The sequence below is a fragment of the Dreissena polymorpha genome, chromosome 3 (genome assembly GCF_020536995.1).
Source record: "Dreissena polymorpha isolate Duluth1 chromosome 3, UMN_Dpol_1.0, whole genome shotgun sequence".
NCBI classification, from domain to species: Eukaryota; Metazoa; Mollusca; class Bivalvia; order Myida; family Dreissenidae; genus Dreissena; species Dreissena polymorpha.
Genome location: NC_068357.1, coordinates 49,652,598 through 49,674,297, shown reverse-complemented (window position 1 = coordinate 49,674,297; position 21,700 = coordinate 49,652,598). Strand labels below are relative to the sequence as shown.

At 32.2% G+C, this 21,700-nt stretch overlaps 1 protein-coding gene across 2 annotated transcripts in view; it reads left to right on the top strand.

The window, feature by feature from the left end:
• The window catches only part of LOC127874082 (uncharacterized), a 244,947-nt gene that overhangs the window by 72,887 nt on the left and 150,360 nt on the right, over positions 1–21,700 (top strand). For both annotated transcript variants that reach the window (XM_052418198.1, XM_052418197.1), the window contains exon 2: positions 19,737–19,847. In XM_052418198.1, coding sequence (XP_052274158.1) covers positions 19,737–19,847 — 111 coding nt within the window. The remainder of the gene's footprint in view (positions 1–19,736; positions 19,848–21,700) is intronic.

Genomic DNA, 21,700 nt, shown 5'->3' with positions numbered 1-21,700 from the left:
ACAGTGAGCAACACGTGTATTCTTTGACAAAAAGAAAAATAAATACTTAGACTTTGGATGAAATAGCAGAGCATTCAGTTACAGTTTCATGTTTATCTGTCTATCTGTCTGTCTTGCTAAACGTCGTTCCGCCTGTCCGTCTGTATGTATGTATATCAGTCTTTCAGACCGTCTATCGCCTTTCCGTCTGACGGTCTATTGGCTTGATTGTAATTTGCTTTCATATTTGTTGATTTTCTCGTTTTTCCATATACATTTTTTTCATATTAACATATACAGTGCTATAGTTCAATGGATTCCGATATATTACACAGTCATCAGTTGCTACTTTTACGTAGACGTATGCTTTAATTAAAAACGATTTTATTTTGTCTGACTTCATTGTCACTCTACTTGCCTTGTTATCCCCGCCGAACAATTTTCGAAGGGGATATAGCAATAGTCTCAGTCCGTCTGTGTGTCCGTTTGTGCGTCCGTCTTTCCGTCCGAAACTTTGTCCAGCATAACTCCATATCTATTCAATGGATTTACTTTAAACTGAAAATATAAACAGATGACAACTAGGAGAAGTGCAGTGACCAAGAACCATAACTCTAGCTACCTTAGTTTTTGAATTATCTCCCCTTTTATATAACTTCAAAGAAATTTTTTGTCCGGAGCATAACTCCAAATCTATTCAATGGATTTACTTTAAACTTAAAATATAAACAGATGGCAAGTAGGAAAAGTGCAGTGACTAAGAACCATAACTCTATCTACCTTATTTGTTTAATTATCTCCCCTTTTATATAATTTCAAAGTAAATTTTTGTCCGGAGAATAACTCTAAATATACTGAAGGGATTTACTTGAAACTTTAAATATAAACAGATGGTAAGTAGGAGAAGTGCAATGACTAAGAACCATAACTCTTTCGGCTGTAGTTTTTTAATTATCTCCCTTTATCTTTATTTTTATTTTCTTATATTTGATTTATTTATAATTTTAAATGATCTTTAATTTAATTTCATAGTAAATATTTTAGCTTTTCAATTTTAATACATCCCTTTATCTAATGTGAACAAAGATATATTCACTGTAAAATGATTAGATGAGTTTAAGGAAAAATACAGTGATCAAGAACAGTAACTGTTTATAGTCACTTTTTTTATTACCTCCCTTTCTTTCATGTCCATATATATAATTCTCTACAGCATATTTCCAACACTATATAATTAATTGATCCTTGAAATATAAATAGATAACACAGGTGCCATGTTTTACAAAATATTATTCTACTCTCTATAACAAATGTTGTCATACAAGCACACACATTTCGGCGGGGATTTGGCACTACTGTGACAAGCTCTTGTTACTTTTATCGCTCTTAATTAAGTGCAGATAACGTATCATATATTTATTTATACATGCAAATACGTATATAACGTCAGTATAATGCAACGATTTCGAATGTGAATCATGTACTTGTTTGTAAGAAAAAATGCGAATCTTGCAGATCTCATCGTTGATTTTCGTAAATATTCAGCCAATTCAAGTGTTTCTGTCTTAATTGACAATAAAATCGACATGGCTCTGTTCAGTTGAATGTCTTGTTATGCGTTTTCTAATCTTTATTGTTTTACCCTGTTTGGTGTATTGGTGTTACCTATGATAATCAGTTCAAGCGTCCTACTTTTAACTTTGGAAGAAGCAAAACGTTTCCCATGATAACGATCGATCTTACGAATCACAAAAAATCACGTCATATTTAGATATTTTGCGATCTCAAAAATAAATTCCGTTCGGGCTGTCATTTGGTAAAGTCGTGGATATTATTTGGAATTCCGTTTATTTTATCGTAGCAGATATCTCGACTCAGTCGAATTGTATCATAACGGTATGATTTAATTCTTGTTAAACGTGATGCAACTTATCAACTCGAATAAATATGTACGAGTTCGATCGAGACCCAATTGTTAACTCATTCCAAAGGATCACATAGAATCTGAACTGAACGTTAAACGAAACAAGAGGATCAGACAATTCAACACCAGATAAGGCAAGACAATTCAGATTTTAATAAAAAGCTTCCATAAATAAATTTCAGTCGCAAAAATACATGTTGCAGTTGTGATATTTGAAACAAAATTGCATGAAAGTATACACAAATACCGCACTTTTCTTATGTATTATAACACTGTTCGTTTTCAACAATTTTTAATAATCATTTAATTCTCTATTTCCATTAATAGCAAGAAACGTGTGCATATTTAGTGCATATTGATATTGAGCGCTAGAAAACAAAAACTGCTTTCCACGTCACTTATATTGCTTCAATATCCAAACCATGTACACAATATCTAACGAAGATCATTCTTAATACTGAGGCGTTGTCCCGTTACAACTCCTCCAACTACAAATGTCAGGCTGCATAGTAGTGGCATCATTTGAGTTAATAGAAATCATAAGCTGCTCATACACGATGTTTGCCTCTGGTCATTGTTGCCTTACCCAAACACTACGTGGTCACGCATCTGGATGATATCTTATTAGTTTTTATGGCTGGATACTCTCGATCTGAGGTTTCATGACTCTTTATGGACATATAAATCCGCATACATTCATCCAGATGAAATTAATTTTAAGAGCCAAATGTTTGTGTCTGAACTACAGCATTCGTATTCGTCTTACAGCGGATACACTCTTTAATGCATTCGTGCCTGGTCAACATAAAAAGATGAGGGTCGTATCGCGGATTATCTGTATTAACTCAATCCTGCAATTATTTCAGTTTTATTTAAATAATACTATGTCAGTACAATGTCGGTTTTCAATCAGCACATTACTGCATTTAATTAAAAAATCAGTCAATATAAGCATTCTATGACCTGAAAAAACTTGAGGTATCAAATGTTTGTGTTTTACATTTATACTGTGACATGATATAGTATAATATTGTACTGTCTTTAGAATCTACTAAATCGTGAAGTCCGGATCGATAATGATAGACATGTGTTTTTGTATGAATTGGTGTACATGTCATGTTAAAGCTTATAACATATCGTTTATTCTTATAAGTTTATTATTATGATATAAATTAATAAGGAGATATCTCAATAATATGTATCTTATAACATATCGTTTATTCTTATGAGTTTATTCTTATGATGGAAATTAATAATGAGATATTTCAATAATGTGTATGTGCAATGTTAAGACGAAGTTTGAAAATTTAATAATACATTTTTGGGAGATATTTGCATAAACTAAGACCTAATTTAAGATTTATTTCAAGTAAGAACAGAAATACGTTTACACCCAGGGTGGGGTTCAATAAAATGAAAAGTGAATTAGATAAAAGAATCGAAGGACATATACTTAACAATGAGTTCAGGGTCAGCATATAGACACGAGATTAAAAGTACCCACACATGGTCATCAAACAGCAAAGATGAAAGGGTCACCTATTTGTATAGGATACACAAGTTATGGTACTGACAAATATAACGGGATTACTCTATACCAATATAAATTGATTAGATTTTAGTATATTTGCCAAGCAAGTAAATACATGAATAGATTGCTCCTTCTAGAACATTCTAATAAGTCAACCAATCCGTAATAAGCCCGGACCTTGGTGACCAATGGAAATTACAGGTAGATTTTATGTAAATTAACCTGGGGATAAAATACAGTGTTTTAGTTAGTAGTAAAGAATCTGCGGTTAGATTTGAAAAGAACTTGGAGAGTTGTCACGTCTTCTTGACCTGGCGGCCATGTTGGCTGCCGCGCTGTAAAATTGTATTTCGTGTACATTAGCAAGCGTTGTGTTAAAAGAAATATTCGACATAAATAAATTGCGATGAAATCAAAAATGAACTTTGGTTGTTACTGTGTGTTATAAACGAACAATGTGTAAGAACGTGACATACATACACATTCGTTGGTCAGTTCATAAAATGTATAATATATGAAATCTATCAAATGTCATTGGGAATTCAAGATTGATACGCATCGTCTAAGCTATGTCACGTCATACTTATAGGTAAAAACATGAACCATTCAAAACCTTGTTTCTACGACGAGAGAGACTGGACAACATCATAACTTAAGCTTTGTAGATTGAAATGAAAAATGATTTTATAACAGATTTGTTATTTTTTTAGGGAAATACACAATATTTCGACCTCCTGCAATATGTAGGTTTCAGGCCTTAGGTGCTTCAAAATTTTAGTTTATGTTCATAAAAAGTGGCATTGTTGACCCATATCGATGAGTAACCATGATGTTTTAGCAATCATTAACACGAAATAACATTTTGAATTATCATAACATTATCTAATTAGATGTAACACAACCGATTGTCTTTTAATTAAGTGTTTGCTTTGGTAAGTATTTATATGACCCTATCGTCTTCACCATGTTATTGTCATTCGTTTCAATTAAAAAAATTTCTAGTTATACCTAGAAATAAACCTTTGCCACGAAGAAACTAATTGAAGTCAAGTCTTAACCTGGTGCCAACTTTTAATTAGATGTCAATTACGCGCAGTTGTGTAGTTTATATTTGAATAATGTGATAGATGGAAAACAAGTATGACAAGCATGATGGATGGTTTTCGCGTTTTTGCTATTCTAAATGTAGAGGCTGTTCTAAAATAATTGTTCCCTAAGTGTTACTCTTGAAGTGAAATTTGCAAAAAAATAAAAATTTGCTCTGTAAAATGAAAGAATCGTCATGTTCAACATATGTATTCCCATTAGATTTCGTTGTAAATAAATGTTTGTGAGTGTAGCAAACGTTTGATACCTTCATTTGAATGTTATAGGTGCATTGGTGCAATATTAACCATACGTATACAAAAAAATCCGGTACTACAATAAGGAACAAATATTGAATGGCACAATACCGATAACAAATTTAATAAACTGTTTTATTATGAAAAGAAAAGTAAAATTCAGCCAAAGTGACGGACCAGTCATAATTCATTTAACAGTTGACAAGAAATATGTTTTCACAAAGAGAAGATTATCAATGTTGTAATATATTCTATATGGTTATGTTTTAATTTGGCTATCATAGGAAAATGTTAAACTGGCATACAATCTGGTAAAAAGACACACGCACACTGTGTTTGTAATGACTCTAGTACGATATTGTAATAATGTCAAGATGTATCACTTGTAGATATTAAACCATGTAATATGTATATAATTATGTTCACATATGGTTCGTATTACACCACCAACACATATGTACAGCCAATTAAGAATTGCCACATGTTCTAGTAGATAAATATTGTGTGTATTAGTTGCAAGCTTGTTAAACTGCCCGAAGCACACTCAATTTATCACACACATCTCGTAAAATGATCAACACTGGAACAAGTTCGATTTGCTAAGACAAATAATTGCGGAAATCAGTATTACGTAAAAAAGTGACTTGTTTGTTTTGGGGGAATTACCGAATTATATATTTTAGATAAGGAATTAAATTAATGTTATTTCCAGAATTTAATTGTTATATTTTAAATCACATAATCGACTTACCTAGGATATCAGTGCCTTTAAACTTGTAAACAGTGATATATTATTGAATTCTCATGACGTAATCGAGATTTGCCAAAAACATGCACTTGTTTACAGTGTAAATAAGACAGTGTTGACGGTCTCAAAAAGCTCTTTTGCTATTTAATAATTATAGAAATGCCGGAGTGGTGTTACGTGTGACCAAACATTTGTGTACGTTTATGTAAAAAATGCATGCATGGGCATAGTGTAAGCGTAAGATTGTGTCAATCCCATATTTTGTTGTATGCAAGATAAGATTTCGAAAAAACTCGGTACAAATGCTCAGAATACTAAGACCAAGTGTTGCTTATAGTAACTATGTCCCTAACTTCAAGGACAAGTCACAATTGGAACATAAACATTGCATATTATGTGAAACAGTTTACAAACTAATGTCTTGTATTTCCTTACTTGTGTTATACTAATCGCAGTTAATTGCGACAATCTCTATTTTGTATTCACATACTGTCGGTTACATAGAACTGATGTATGTGTCTACGACAGCATTTTCCGCCGTTTATAGCTCTAGTAACATATACTTATTCGCGCTATAAAAACAATTAACACATAGCATTATTAATTGTTAACTTATGGTATATATCCTCAACTAAATTGTCAAGTGTTTTCGGGTTATTCGATTGCAGAGAAGCAGTATATAACAATACTAGTGGTAAACAGTACACAATTAGTCATTAAATTGACGGGTACTGTATGTTTGAAACAGAAACCAGATTAGGCGAGTACAACTAAACGCAGTGTAATGCCAGCGATTCCCATAAGCATATAACAGTTTTTGCTGACAAAATGCAGGAGCCTGTATTAAGATTTTTTTATGAAAAAACAAAACAAAACATGGCCATTGTATTGCATGAGAGATAACAATATATTTTCTTATTTATTCACAACAAAACTATTGTTGACGTTTTAGGCGGTTCAAATATCATGCATGTTTGAACTTGGATCTGAGAGCATATATTCAGGTTTACAAAACGCATTCGTGTCTGACTAGTATTTACGTTTAAAGCTTTAATACAAATGCTGATATTACAACGCATAGTTTGCTCAACTTTACCGTTATAATAATTTACGAGTGTTTATACAGTTTTTTATATTAAAGGGGCCTTTTCACAGATTTTGGCATTTTTTAATTTATTCATTAAATGCTTTATATCGATAAATGTAAACATTGGATCGTAAAAGCTCCAGTAAAAAATCAAGAATAAAATTAAAAAAAGGAAAAGAACATTGCCCGGACCAGGTTTCGAACCAGTGACCCCTGGAGTCCTGCCAGAGTCCTGAAGTAAAAACGCTTTAGCCTACTGAGCTATTCCGCCAAGTACTCATACTTGACGTATTTTATACCTTATATAAGCAATCTTCGTAGTTTCACAAAATTTAACGACAAAAACAGAACTCTCCAAATTATTCAATCGTTTCGCGTTGCAACGCTTTATAATTTTTAGGTTTTAAAATCGTCAAAAGATGCATATAATGGCTATATTAGACCATGGTAAATGTTCAGTATTACTGTTTCCTCACAAATATCATAACTAAAACGAAAATTTGCGAATCTGAAACAACTTTTTTCAATTTTGTCAATTTACCAAAGCGTGAAAAGATCCCTTTAATATATATGAGTATTACATGAACAATTATATTACACATTAACAAGTCTGTCTTTAACAATTAGCAAAAGTTCCAGTTAGATAAATGTTGAATATAATGTAGTAGGCCAGAACTGACTAAGCTTCTTCTTAATCTTGGAAACCAGATCGAAACATGTGAATGTGCGAGTTCGTATAAATTATGTATAAAACAACTTGCAGGATTAGAAACCTCTGGAATTTCCTGATCATGTCGATGCTTTACGAATCGTCTCAACTATGTAATGCTATGCCAAATGACAAGAACATAAGTAATGGAAACCTTTGATCTGTATGACCCGCACAAATGCAAAATGCTAAGCGGCAGACAATACCAATATTTTTATATAAAATAGATTGTTTAAATTACTTTTTGACAGTAATCAATGAACGACCTTTTTGCAATATATAATTCGTAGGCACTATATAGAAATTTTAAAATGTTGCAATATGACTACAGATCGGCACTTTTTCAATCTATGGCTTACATTTTAAGTTTATCGCTATCTGATTTGCAATGAATTCCAAAATATTTTACACATGGACATTCCAATCAGTCAACACGCGATGGGCTTCTTGAGGTTAATTTCCAGGTTGACCTATCGGATCGCATTTATTTGAACTTTTATTGATAAAAACTTAAGAGCGGTAGAAAACACACACACACACACGTTTAATATATTTTACCGATCAGAAAACACAAACAAAATGACTAAATGTCTTAAAATCTGTATTATGCGGTGACTTAAAAAAGCTTCAGGTCAAACTAATAATTTGTTTGAAGAAATTGTTTGTAGCAATAAAAACTAAACGTGTTTATTTAGTAATTAGAACTTATAAATGCTAATTTAACTAATCAATCCAAAGGTGTTAACGTAGTTTTTTTGCAGTGATGTAAGCTTTATATAAAATAAGTGCAGATTTTCTTAATAGACACGATATGTCAGTTATGTAACAAATCGATTAATAAAGGCTTTATGGAGATCTATGTAATAATATGTATTCATGATTCACGACATATATTCGCGACAAATGTTTGCATTTAAGTTTAATGATTCTTTACATATTAAATTTATTTGATTAAAATGTTTGATTGTAAACAGAAGAGGAGAATCAACAGCATCATCAACAACACATGTGTTCATACTGCCAATGGAGCTAAATGGCTGATTACAAGAAGTGACTGAAATGTGTTTCACACTTCTAAAGAGCTATACAGGTATTAAAATGATTACGCGTCAAACGACATCTCGGTTGATTTTCAATGCATTATCATTGGTATACCATTTTTCGAAGATGTTCGAATTCTTCGTTTCCGCTCCAGGTGTAGAAACCAGGGCTAAAAATAAGTATGAATTTATTTTTAAGAAATATTCTCTGAAATATTATATTTGTAACATCGTATATTGGCCTCTTTATAAAGGTATTTCAAATCCTGACCATGGAATACAAATTTGCCCCGTCCTGATACTTGCTTGTTGTATTTAAATTTATATATCTATAGTTAAATATATCCTCTAAAACTGTTGTATGGCCTTTCCTAGCATGCATATTGTAAACCGTAGTTGTAAAATCGAGTTAAATAATTCGGCCTCCTGATATAAACGTAGATTATATATGAATATGCAAAACACAAATGCTAAAACAGGAATGGTTATTTAAACTGTCGTGCTTTAACAAGTCTGTTAACATCAACGTTAACAATTTAAGTTATCTTACAACATGTTTTGTTTTGGTACAGCTTCATATAAAAATGTTCAGTTGTGTGTGATTTTTTGTTCGACGTGTTTTGTTCATTAGTCTCCCTTTTAAGTAATAAATCTAGTAATTGTTCTGACAGAGATGCATTCACAGAGTCCGGAAGCCGTGCCAATATATAATGAGATGTCAATTACGTGTTGTTGTATATGTGCGTTTCGGAAAACAACACAAGCTTGAAAAAGAGAGATAAATTGAATATATTTTTTTTACTTTTTAATGCTTGCAAAATAAGACTTATTTAAGAATATGTTGTATTGTTTTTTTTACTCGTATTACTTAATTTAACCTATTTTACGTTTGTCATAAACTATTTTACAATTGACACCAATTCTTGATATAAAGTAGATAAACCTAACATAGTATTTATTTACAAAAACATTTACTTGTCACTAGACACTGGTATCAATTCGAAGATGTCTCGGTATTTATTAATATCGTTTTTTGCTTAAAGACACTCAAATATTCAAATTACTCAATGATTCATGAAAATTATGACATGATTTATTTACTAAAACAGCGGATTTGCGTTGTTTGATCCAGTAATACTTAAATTTCTTATTATATTTAAGGCAGATACAGCTAAATGTATAAACAAAAACAGAAAAACATATATACGCACAATGATGTTTTTGTGCCAGATTCAAAAACATCTTGAATATTCCAAACATACGTTATACTTCTCCAGTGTCAAATCAAAAAAGGTAGAACATAAGTCCTATCAATAATTGTTTACGTAAATATTTTCGGTAAGAGTCGGTGCAAAAATGGTTTGGAAAAAAACACAATAATGCTATGTAGTCTACTATTATTTTTATATCTTACTTACACGGTCAATGGGGAAACAAAAACGCTTTGAAATGACTATCTGAATTGGACGATCATCTTTACCTTTTAATAGTTCAAATAAATATCATATATATGAAAAATTGAAACAACTTTGTTTGAAACAGACCTTATTGTTTCCTCACGTACCGTGAAAGACAACGATGAAGGTTGGCTTATACAGCATTATTAATGTTGAGAATTAATAATGTACAAGAATATAACATTACAATAAATTTATATTTATAATATTAAATAAGGCAAAGCCTCAAAGCGAGCTCGATTAATGTTTAATAGAGAAACTAACAATTAACTTTAATAAAGATGATATTTAAATATAATTATTTAATAAAGATGATATTTAAATATACTTATTATAGGCACTTCCTAACAGAAGAACGTACGTGGGGTTCTCAAAGACTGGTAATAATATAGGCACTGGTATAAAAAAAATAAGGAAATGAACTTTTAATTATTATGTTAATCAGCAATTAAACAACAAACTCACCATATTAAAGGGTTTCATGTGACCTGATGAACAGAACTTTTAGCCCAAAACAGATTGTCACACTATCAGTTTCCAGCCTTGCAACCACAGGTTTACCTACGAAGGTCAGATCGGGATTCGAACCCGATTCCACCCATGAGCCATCTGATGATAATAATCATATGATATTGGCCTGGGTTGCTCTACCAATAAAGCTATCTGACCTTTTGAAAAATATATAGGTAAACTGCAATGCTGTATAATAGCATGATTACCTTGCTTAGGAAAGTTTTACAAAGAATAACATTTAATTGATATTTTGTTATGATTTAGAACAGTATGTTGTCAGTTCAAAAGCTCACATGAGGTAATGTTTGAAAAGCCTACAAAAGCTTCTGTTTGTTAAAATGGTGCTTATATGCCGACTGTTTATAGTTGAGATAAAATCACCTTATTTTGCATAAATCCTGTAAAATACATATGGTTCGAATACCAACTGCGGTTAAGAGCAACAGAAAAGTCCCTGCAACTAAATAACTCTAATATTTTTATAAGTAATTATCTAAACCATAAAGTGACCTATACTTCGATAATTATGTATACCTGAAGAGAAGATAGATCGAAGGCGAAAGTTACGTAACACATGAAACTATAAACAAATTGTGCAGCAAACAAAGATTGGTATATACCAAGGACATATTAATTAATTAAGTATGTATGTCATTGGCATTACCTCCTTAAAACACTAAACATTCAACTAGAACATACAATGTAAAAATTTAGAACATCCAACTGTTGCTACCTTCTCAATGATAATTTTCAGGTGCACATCATCGTCACTGGCATCAGCAATTATTTCTCCATGTTGCATACTGTACTAAGATTTCACAAGGGCCAGGCAGCATATTTGTTTTATTTTCTTTTTTGAGCATTTAACATCAAAGTAATTTCAAATTACCATAATTGAGGAATAAATGCAAGGTAGGTCAGCGATAATTATGTCACCCACCAAAACATGTTTTTTAATACCATTGATATAACACTTTGATAATTTACGCTTGTAATTATATATCTTTTTTAAGTACCAAAATACTAGGATTAATTTAATTTGTATATTCCTAACTACTGTTTAAAAGTCATTTTGATAAGCGACTGTCACGTCAACCACCGTACTCAAGGTAGCGACTATCACGTCACCCACCGTACTCAAGGTCAAGTCAGCCACCGTACTACAGGTAGCAATTGTCACGTCACCCACCTCAAAGTTATTTATATCTTATTTGAATTTCTGTTTTAAATATGATTAATCACACTTGATCACATCTTTTGATTGCTTGAATCAATCACATTTTATAGTATCTATCAAAATTTGTAGTTTTTATCAAATAATTAACTTAGAATGATCTTTACCAGAAAGGTTAGCTCAGATATCAATAAGGGCACTATCTCCCTCACTGTGAGATATTGTCAAAGGTAGCAATATTTGTTTGAAACATGCCATTTTCTACGGCATAAAAAATAAGCTAAATTCTTGTGTTTTTTCCAATAGAAGAGAATAGATATCTAGAATATAACCACTGATATATAATTTTTGATGAGATAATAAAGTTTGGTCATGTTGAAATGATACTCAAATGTGATTTACCACCTTTAAATTTAATTGTAATGCATGACTTAGACAGTGAAAGAAAAATAAATACACTATATGAAATGATTATGAAATCGAGTATTTGACTGTGCAGGTTGTTGTTTTGAAAAGTTTGGTACCAGAGTACAAGCCGAACCAATCGTGTGTTTGTTCCTCAATGGCAATCGTCCAGTAAATAATAGCACTTACTTGTTTTGTCATCATTTTAAATAAAACATGCGAATAGCCGTCGTTGTTGACACTTGCTATGTACACACACAACGGTGACGTCATTTGTTACCTGGATAAATTTGGTGATGACGTCATCGAACGGGGAAGTCCCTGAATGAAGACAAATGTTTTACACGAAGAATGCTGATGCTTTATTCGAAATATAGCGCTCTAGTAACAATAAATACAGAGAACAATTTAAGAATATTTGAAAGCCGTCAATTTGATCATTTTAATCTATTTTATCATTATGATCAATCAGGAAACGCTGGTTATTTCCTTCGAAAAGTTCCAGTTCCGGTTTCAGATATTCCGGATATCCGGTTATTGCGCGCGCAGATACCAAACTTTTCAAAACAACAACCTGTAGATCTACAGTCAAATACACGTGTTATCGTTATGCGAGCTTCGCTCGCTATTAACCCATTCATGCCTAACGTCTAGAAAAAAAGACTTGGCAAACAGCGTAGACCCAGATGAGACGCCGCATCATGCGGCGTCTCATCAGGGTCTACGCTGTTTGCTTAAAGGAATTTCTGTAAGAAATATTCTAAATATAGAAATAAAATACTAGACATCCCTTATTTTGGAAATAAAGTGATCCAATTTAGAAGGATGGGAGAGTGTACTAGGCATAAATGGGTTAAAGTTATCTGATCACAATCCATGTAAGAAAGTATATATTTTCGACTGAAACAGTTTATGTCTTTGGAAAATAAATTGTCTTGAAGGTACTTGCTAGAGTATAAAAAACTAATATATTAAAGAAGTTCAAGTGTTTAAATTACTTTGAATTGATGGCATTCTAACTATGTTAAGAGACCACAATTCAAGACAAAAGCAACAAAATCAATAATTTATGTTTCCTTTACAAAAACCTATTGCGCTTTATTCATACAACAGAATGGCATTGACCTCGCATTGATGTTTGCAAACATGTTGTTGGTTGTTTATCATGAATGCTTTACCGAATTCCACAGATATGTTATGTCGATTAGTAAAGTGATTAACAAGTGGGTTCTTAGGCGCAAAGGAAAAAACAATTTTGACTTGTTTATCAAAAAGAAATGCAGTACATGTTTAATTTTAATCATTTTGTTGCTTGCCTGTCTGTCTGTCTGTCTGTCTGTCTGTCTGTCTGTCTGTCTGTCTGTCTGTCTGTCTGTCTGTCTGTCTGTCTGTCTGTCTGTTTGTCTGAACGTTTGTACGTCTGTCCGTCCATTTGCCCATCCGTATGGACATTTATGTTAATCTGTCTGTTTGTCTTTCATTATGCCCCCCTTCGAAGAAGAGGGGGTATATTGTTTTGCACATGTCGGTCGGTCTGTCGGTCCGTCCGTCGATCCGTCCACCAGATGGTTTCCGGATGATAACTTAAGAACGCTTAGGCCTATGATCATGAAACTTCATTGGTACATTGATCATGACTGGAAAATGACCCCTATTGATTTTCAGGTCACTAGGTCAAAGGTCAAGGTCACAGTGACTCTAAGTAGTAAAATGGTTTCCGGATGATAACTCAAGAATGCTAAGGCCGAGGATCATGAAACTTCATAGGTACATTGATCATGAATGGCAGATGACCTCTATTGATTTTCAGGTCACTAGGTCAAAGGTCAAGGTCACAGTGACTCGAAAAGTAAAATGGTTTCTGGATGATAGCTCTAGAATGCTTACGCCTAGGATCATGAAACTTCATATGTACATTGGTCATGACTGGCAGCTGACCTCTATTGATTTTAAGGTCACTAGGTCAAATGTCGAGGTCACAGTGACAAAAAACGGATTCACACAATGTCTTCCACTACAACCAACAGCCCATTGGGGGGAGGGGGCATGCGTGTTTTACAAACAGCCCTTGTTTTGATAAAGATGTTTTGAGTTGTTCGTTCCTCTATTCGTTCCCTTACAAATGATATCAATTTAAAAATACCAAAAAGGTACTTAGTCCATTTATAAGATTGTTAAAACAAATGACACTTTATCTACATGTATGTCAAAATCGACGAGCATTTTTGGAAACTATTGCATTAAAAGACTGGACCTATATTTTTGGAATTTCATTTTCTATAACCAATGATTCTACAATACAAAGGTTTTGGTATAGAATTATACACCGACTTATTGGTACAAATTATCTTTTGTATAAAATCAACTATAAAGCATCAGCATAATGCCCTTTCTTTTATAATGCACCGGAAACAATCGAGAAAATTTTGCTGGAATGTACATATGTTAATTTTTTTTATTGCAGAACTGTTTGAAGGTTTTGATGTATTTGCAAACCTTATAAACACACTTTCGTTTAAGTAAGGACATCAAAACACAAGTGCTCCTCTTTATCTCACTTTACTTCTTACTAAAACATTATATATAATTGTAAAATGAAACAAAAACTACCTACCTTTATCCCGGAAAAATCATATTTTTCAATCCAGTATTATATTTTAAAGAATATCATGCAGTTAAGATTCTTACTTAATAACTTCATATAAAGAATGAGGTATTTTGTTAAGTCTGTATCGTTAGAACATATAAATGACATGAAAAACTTATATCTATATCTATCATTTCAATATATGTATCAAGTAGTATACCGCTATATATGCAATTAGTATATTACCCAAATTATGTAACTGTGAGCACTTGTCTACTTTGCAATACTGAAAGTTGTGCATTGTGACTTGCATATATTAGCCATATATGTTCGTTACTTCAATTCATATACATGTATTGCTATTTAGTAATGAAAGTTTGTTTATTGTTCGTTAAGCTGTCATAAGCACGTGTATACAATGCCATATAGTACACAATCCATTATATTCTGTTATATATAGAGATGGTGATCAGTGTAGAGGGGGAAGCCCTAGACCCCCACATACCAAATTACGAGGCAAATAAAATATAATAGAAAAAATAAAAATAGAATTGAAAAAAAACGATTGTTTGATTTGTTCACCTGTTGCCGTACATTTTATTGCCATAATACCATATATCATGTTAACGTTCTATGAAATCTAATGTAGATTACAGTCAGCAGTTGCTTCTTTAAGGTATAACCACCTCGTTGATTAAAAAATTGTTGGTCCTTTTGTCTTCATTGAAACTATAGCTGCACTATGTTGTTACGTTTATCGTTGTGAATAAAAAACGCGTGTCATTTAATTATTTTGATATGCAAAACACAACATAAGTATTATGCAATAATTTTAAATGTTAATTGTCTCGATAATTGTCAGTAAAATGCGAACTAGTTTCTTCAGCTCATCGTCGATTTTCGTGAACATTTCGGTTATCCAAGTGGTTACATTTTAGATAACCATTTTATTGGTTTGATATCATAACCTTACGGTTAGCTGGTAAAAGACTAAATATAACCCATCAGTTGTAACTACTTATGTTGCTTATGAGGCTAATACGCAGCATATATCTGGCAATGAACATGTGATGTTTTCTTATTTGCTATAAAATTGGTATGCCAAAGTTCAATTTAATAAGTATATGCGCTTACACAGTATTACAGAACATGTACGCCTGGTCAGTGTTTAATATGAACATATATCATGTTTCGTGTTTTGTTATCTTGTTCTTTTATCGTGTTTCTTGTATGGGTGTAAACTATGGTTGACTGTATGTTTGTACAACTTTGAGGAAAAGTATGTTTCCAATTATTCTTTTTTCAAGTAAGCACCATGCGATGTTTTGTTTTGTATGCAGTTGTTGTTTTCAATTCAGTAATTTGGTTGTTTGTGTCACATGTTTCACATAGTCGTCTAGTTGGATTAGTAATTGAGAATAATGTCTTGATTCTCAATTAACCGTGTTAGTAAAGATAAAAATACAAGTATGGAGGGTTTGCCTGCATTATTGTGTTTTTATCAGTACTACCGAAATGAAGTGCGGCGACTAGTATGTAATACGTTTTTTTTCGCTTATGGGAGAAGAAGTTATTTTACGGATCAATGTATATATTTTTGTTGTCAGAATATCTTGCATAGTGGTGATTTTTTGTGTGTAAATTAGTGTAAATAAGTACTGCATTTGTGCCTATTACATTTACTATAACATTTATTGCCAATAATGCAAAGCTAATTGTTTTAATTTATAACTGATCACAGGGGCTGGGCAATAATTAAAGATCACAGGGACTGGGCAAATACGCGAACCGGTGAAACTTTCTGGTTTTTGTATAAAAACAAAACGTCTTTGTACACTATCCTAGCAACCACCTAGTTACTAATAAAGGAGCTATAGAGCGCGAAGCGCGACACGTATTATTAATTGTAATAATGAGTCTTGAGAACCACATATAGAAGGCCGCAGGCCTGATTCGTATCTTGCCAGTGATATGGACCCTTTGGTATGGACTTTTAACCCCGCTTACTATCCAGCGTTTAAACTTCCGGGTTTACATTTAAACCGACTATTGATAGCTTATAAATATCTTAGTAAGAAGGTGATTTTTCAAGCGGTTCCGTAGTGTAGTGGTTACACGCTTGCTTCACAAGGTTCGAGCCCCAGTAGAATCAAATTATTTTATTTTTGTTCCATGTTAACTTTTTGTTTTGATGTAGGCATTTTAGTTTAAATAAATATGCTGTTTTATTGTTACCATTTTTTGTTTTTATTATGCCCATGAAATATATGTGTGAGAGGGTGGGTGGTTCGTAAACACATTAAAACTTTTACAGTGTTTTCATATCAATGAGTACTCGACCCCTATCGTAAATGAGCAACGTAAGAATAAGTTCAGAATCATCTCCCCTTGAAGTTGAGAAAAATATGAAATTACGCTTACAAGATGAAGCAGATTTATTAAAACCTACGCAGTTCTGATCCATTAATGAAAACTGCACACGGATGCCAGTAAAAACAAGAAACCAATGTAAATAAAATGAACTATGAAATATTTGGGGGTTACAACACAAAATCATAGATAATGGTTATTTGGGGGTTATAACACAACATCATAGGTAATGGTTATTTGGGGGTTATAACACAAAATCATAGATAATGGTTATACCAGTATCTTTTCCTATTTTGTTTAAAATGATCGGCCAATATATTAATATTTACAGTAGAAAAAAAATCGTTACATGTAACTTCATTGAGTGCCTTTTACACTGAAATTCCCGACGCCCTTTGATGCTTTGCTTCAATACTTACCTTGTTAGTTTATACTCATGCCTTACTTTGAGATTAGCAGATAAGAGTTCAGACCTTTACGGAAGATACCTACCCGTATCGAAGGATCTTTTTTCTCCTAACCGGTGCTTAATATGTCTTTAGTCGTTTTAACTTTCTTCATGATATATTTTGAACAATAAAATGTGTTTGAAAAATAACAGTGTGTATAGTTCTTGTGTATAGTTCATGTTATGTTCATGCACTCAAACCGTTGCATTCTTAGAAATTCAGTCATGATATTGATACGTATTGATATCGGACGACATGTTTAAGTATGTACTATACACTTTTCGTGGTATTCATTGATGCTATGCAACAATTTTTACACTGAAATTCCCGACGCCCTTTGATGCTGTGCATCAATCGTTATCTTGTACGTTTTTGGGATATACAAAATATTTTTAAATATAAAACATATATGCCTGAATATAATAAGTATAATGAGCACATTTCAGTTTCAACAAAAGTAATAATGAAAACGATAAACACCTGACAATCTTAACAATTAAATGATTTTCGGAACATTAAAGCGTCCTTTTTTAAAGATGATGGACAGACAAAGATATTGTATTTACATTGCATTATAATACCTAAATCAATGGCTTAGTACAGTCATTTTTCACGATATGATTCGTTATTTTTTCTAGGTGCAAAACAGCAAAAGCAAATAATAACAAACATGTAAATTTGCAGGATTCGTTTTGAATTCACAGTTTAATTGATCTAAATATGGCCATATACAAATCTTATCTCATATTGGTAAAATAGTAATAATTTGTTTAGATGTTATCTCATGTATTCTGTAAACAATGGCTAATAGTGACAATTTGTAATACCAGTACGGTGTTGCATTACATATAAAACTGCTTTAGACATAGTTCTACCTGTCAATTGTTTTTATGGAATGTAACGCAGACTAATGTTGCACCTAACTCGAACAGACACATGCGCAGTAAACAATGGTATTTATATGATAGCATGCAGCACAGAAGCATTTAGTTACTGTTTCAAGGAGAATTAAATCAAGAGTAGAATCTTTCATTTATTTCGACAGGTGCTGATTGTTTGAAATAGAATCCAGATTGCGCGAACGAAAATGAAATAATCACTTTATAATCAGTCTTCCCTATCGTTTTCTGAATTCTGGGGATTTTTCATGCTAATTAAAATATTGATTTACATGAAGCAGACACGAAATTGCGTTTCAAGCAGATGCCACTGTTTACATTTAAAATTGAAAATACTAGAATTGAATACGAATGTATATATTTTGAATTTCTAAACTTAATAAACGTTAATCATTTTTTAGTGTTGTCGTTTTCGAGAAAAAATATGCGATAATTTATTTAATTACAATAAAAAGAAACGAAAAGACCACAAGTGACTCCAAATGTAGCATTGAAAGCAGTAAACGACTTTCTCTGTGTAACATTTTTACATAAACTATTCAGAATATTACTGTGCATTTTGCCTTAATTGAGTTTTATTTGCATAGGCAAACAATTTACAAATACGTATAATCATTGAAAGGCAAACACTCAAACTTTTAATATGCGTTTCATAAACTGCCTTATAAATATGTTTAGTATACTGCAAAACATATCTTACCTCCAGCCATATGTAAAACTACTGAAAACAGACACGCATTATGCGAATAATGTATATTGTTTTTAAACCAATGTATTTGCGGGTTAGTAAGTATCTTTTTTTAATTGATCAAATATTTATTTAGCCTACTTTCAGAATAAATACATTTTTGTTCTATTTTAAAATTTAGGGTGTTGTTAAAATAGCATTTAGGGCTGCATGTTGTTCGGTTAAAAGCTTGTCATAATTTTACATTGGCATGTTTTCAAAGTCATTATTAATTTATGCTAAAGCTGATCCTGTAATTACAGACGCCAAATATTCGAGCAATCGGGGCATAGCATTAACAGTATTGTACATACAATGGTTCGAGGCAATCTAAGGTTCAGTTTCAAAAAAGATGTTTGCAACGCCCGATTCAAAGCGTATACAAATGTGAAGACTGACATAAATTTTAATCATTTGTGTTTGTATTTGTTTTGTTATTGTGTGTCCTGTGTAAAACCTTTGTTCTGTGTCACACATTTTGGTTATGATTTCTTGCCATCAATAAAGGACCTCTTATCAAAATAGTATTTCTTGCCTGCGTATGAACTTTAGTTTCACATGTTGTATATTTGGTATATTACTAATTATGAAGAAGTATATACACTAACTCTGTGATTTAATACAGATCAATTACAACACTTGCGCGTATATGGTTTATGTTCGTCGAGTTAACAATTTTTCTCTTTTTTTAACTGACCTTATGTGAAACGAACTTATTAATGACAAAACTTTTATTGCACAAAATAAATTTCATTAACATTCAAGATTAGTAAGCGAATGTTCGTTCGTTTCAGGGTGTCGTTCGGCAACAAAGGCTCGATGGTTGAGACCCTCATTATCGAAGAAATACCGTGCCTCGCAGAACAGGATGTAGGCCTCCACAACAACAATAATGTATTCAAAAGGTAAAGCATCAATATTTAAATATATAAGTTATACATCATTTATAAATTATGTCTTAAGAGGTTTAAGTCATGCCTTATGCTGATTGTGTGAGAATGCATTTAAAAAAACTTCTATGAATAAAGAATGTATATGTCCACAGTGCTAAATAAACGTTTTTAACACAGCAAATTTCATTTTGACTATATGTGTAGACAGTTTCTGATTTACGTTTTGAGCAAAGATTACGTACTGAGTATACACCTATATACACCAATTGTAGTTTAACGTTCGCAACAAGGATAAAGTAATGACTATATAAAAAATTCAGTGAGCAATTAAAAGTTTAAACGAAGATAATTTGCTGTGTCGAATGCTTGTGGTAATGAATCAATCCAGAGTAGTAGTGTAAACTTATGTGTGCTATCTTACTTTGGGTTGTTTAAAACAAGTTGGCTTAACCTTGTTGACTGTGGACAAAATATCAACCTTATGAAAAATAAATACATAGTATGATTTTGTTTTTTAGTTAATTCAAATTCAATAGTGTATGTAGAAACGCCAGCAAACCAAAGATTCTTTGTACAATGCATTGATCAGTACGTTTGATGTTATTAACACATATCATGGATATAAAAGCGTTGGTATTTGTCGGACAATTTTAACAAAGCCGTAATGCAGACTGTTTGGTCAATATAATATGATATCATTCCGTCGTTATTGAAGTATTTCGCAAACTTAATAATGCAGAGGAATATTTCAAATCTGACGTTGCCTTTTTGAATTATCGGTCTTCCATCACGACCAATGCCTCAACAAAAGATATATGCGTTATGCATGTTTCATTTTGCTACCAGAATTGAATTATGATCGCTTTCATTTCCAGTTCTTCTATAATACCGAAGACGACTGTGTGCGTCTACCCACGCACTTGTTAATTCCTAAATAAGTTTCCGTCCATAATATGCACCTATAAACATTTCGTTGTCTTAAATTAGGTGTATATTATTATTATTAAGGATTATCACGGAACAATTGTCATTTGCTGTTGAAGTAGAAACTCGCTTGTCCTAATTTTATATCAAAAGTTCAAAGATTTTCTTTTCTAAAAACCTAAAAACCATTCTTTTACAATATTAATTTTCAATAGTTAGGAAATTTACACTGTTCAGGTGTGGATATGGCTCACTGTTTGTGTAAAGCGTAAACGGTCTAGTATCGCCAATTGTTTAAAATCCACACGTAGGGGAAAACAGTAACAAGGCAACGTACGTAGACAGTGACTTAAATGAATAAGATACAGACATTTACGATAAGATATTTATGTCAGCTATGTACGAATGCCTTTGTGTTCGTTTATATGTTTGGTGGCAGGTATGGCACGTTTCACGTATATCATTAGGAATCGTACTAACAAACGTAATTAAGGGTGTAGCAATAGTGATCACAATTAACCGCCTTCGTTCATATGGTATAATGCGCATATTGTTGGTATAAACTCTAAATAATCAGGATGGGTAATTAATTGAAACAACTATACCTGTACCGTTGTGAGTAGTGGTACAGAGGATGCTAGTATCATAGCATACAGTGCTAATTTAAGTGGTTTGCCAAACTATTCGAAAGGATTCCATTTGAACAAAGATGATTGCGTTGCTTGAACTAGGCCATACAATTTCGGTTAAAAATCACATTTACACAAAATAAGTATACAAAAACATACATACTTGAAAAGGTTAGTTCCACGTAATTCTAATCGAAACATTACTAAATATTTGTTGTCTCGTTAGAATTCATTCTAATAGTCCGTTAAATAAATAAAATAATTGAAAACAGTTTCAAAATACACACAAAATAAAAAAATCATTGAGGGTAG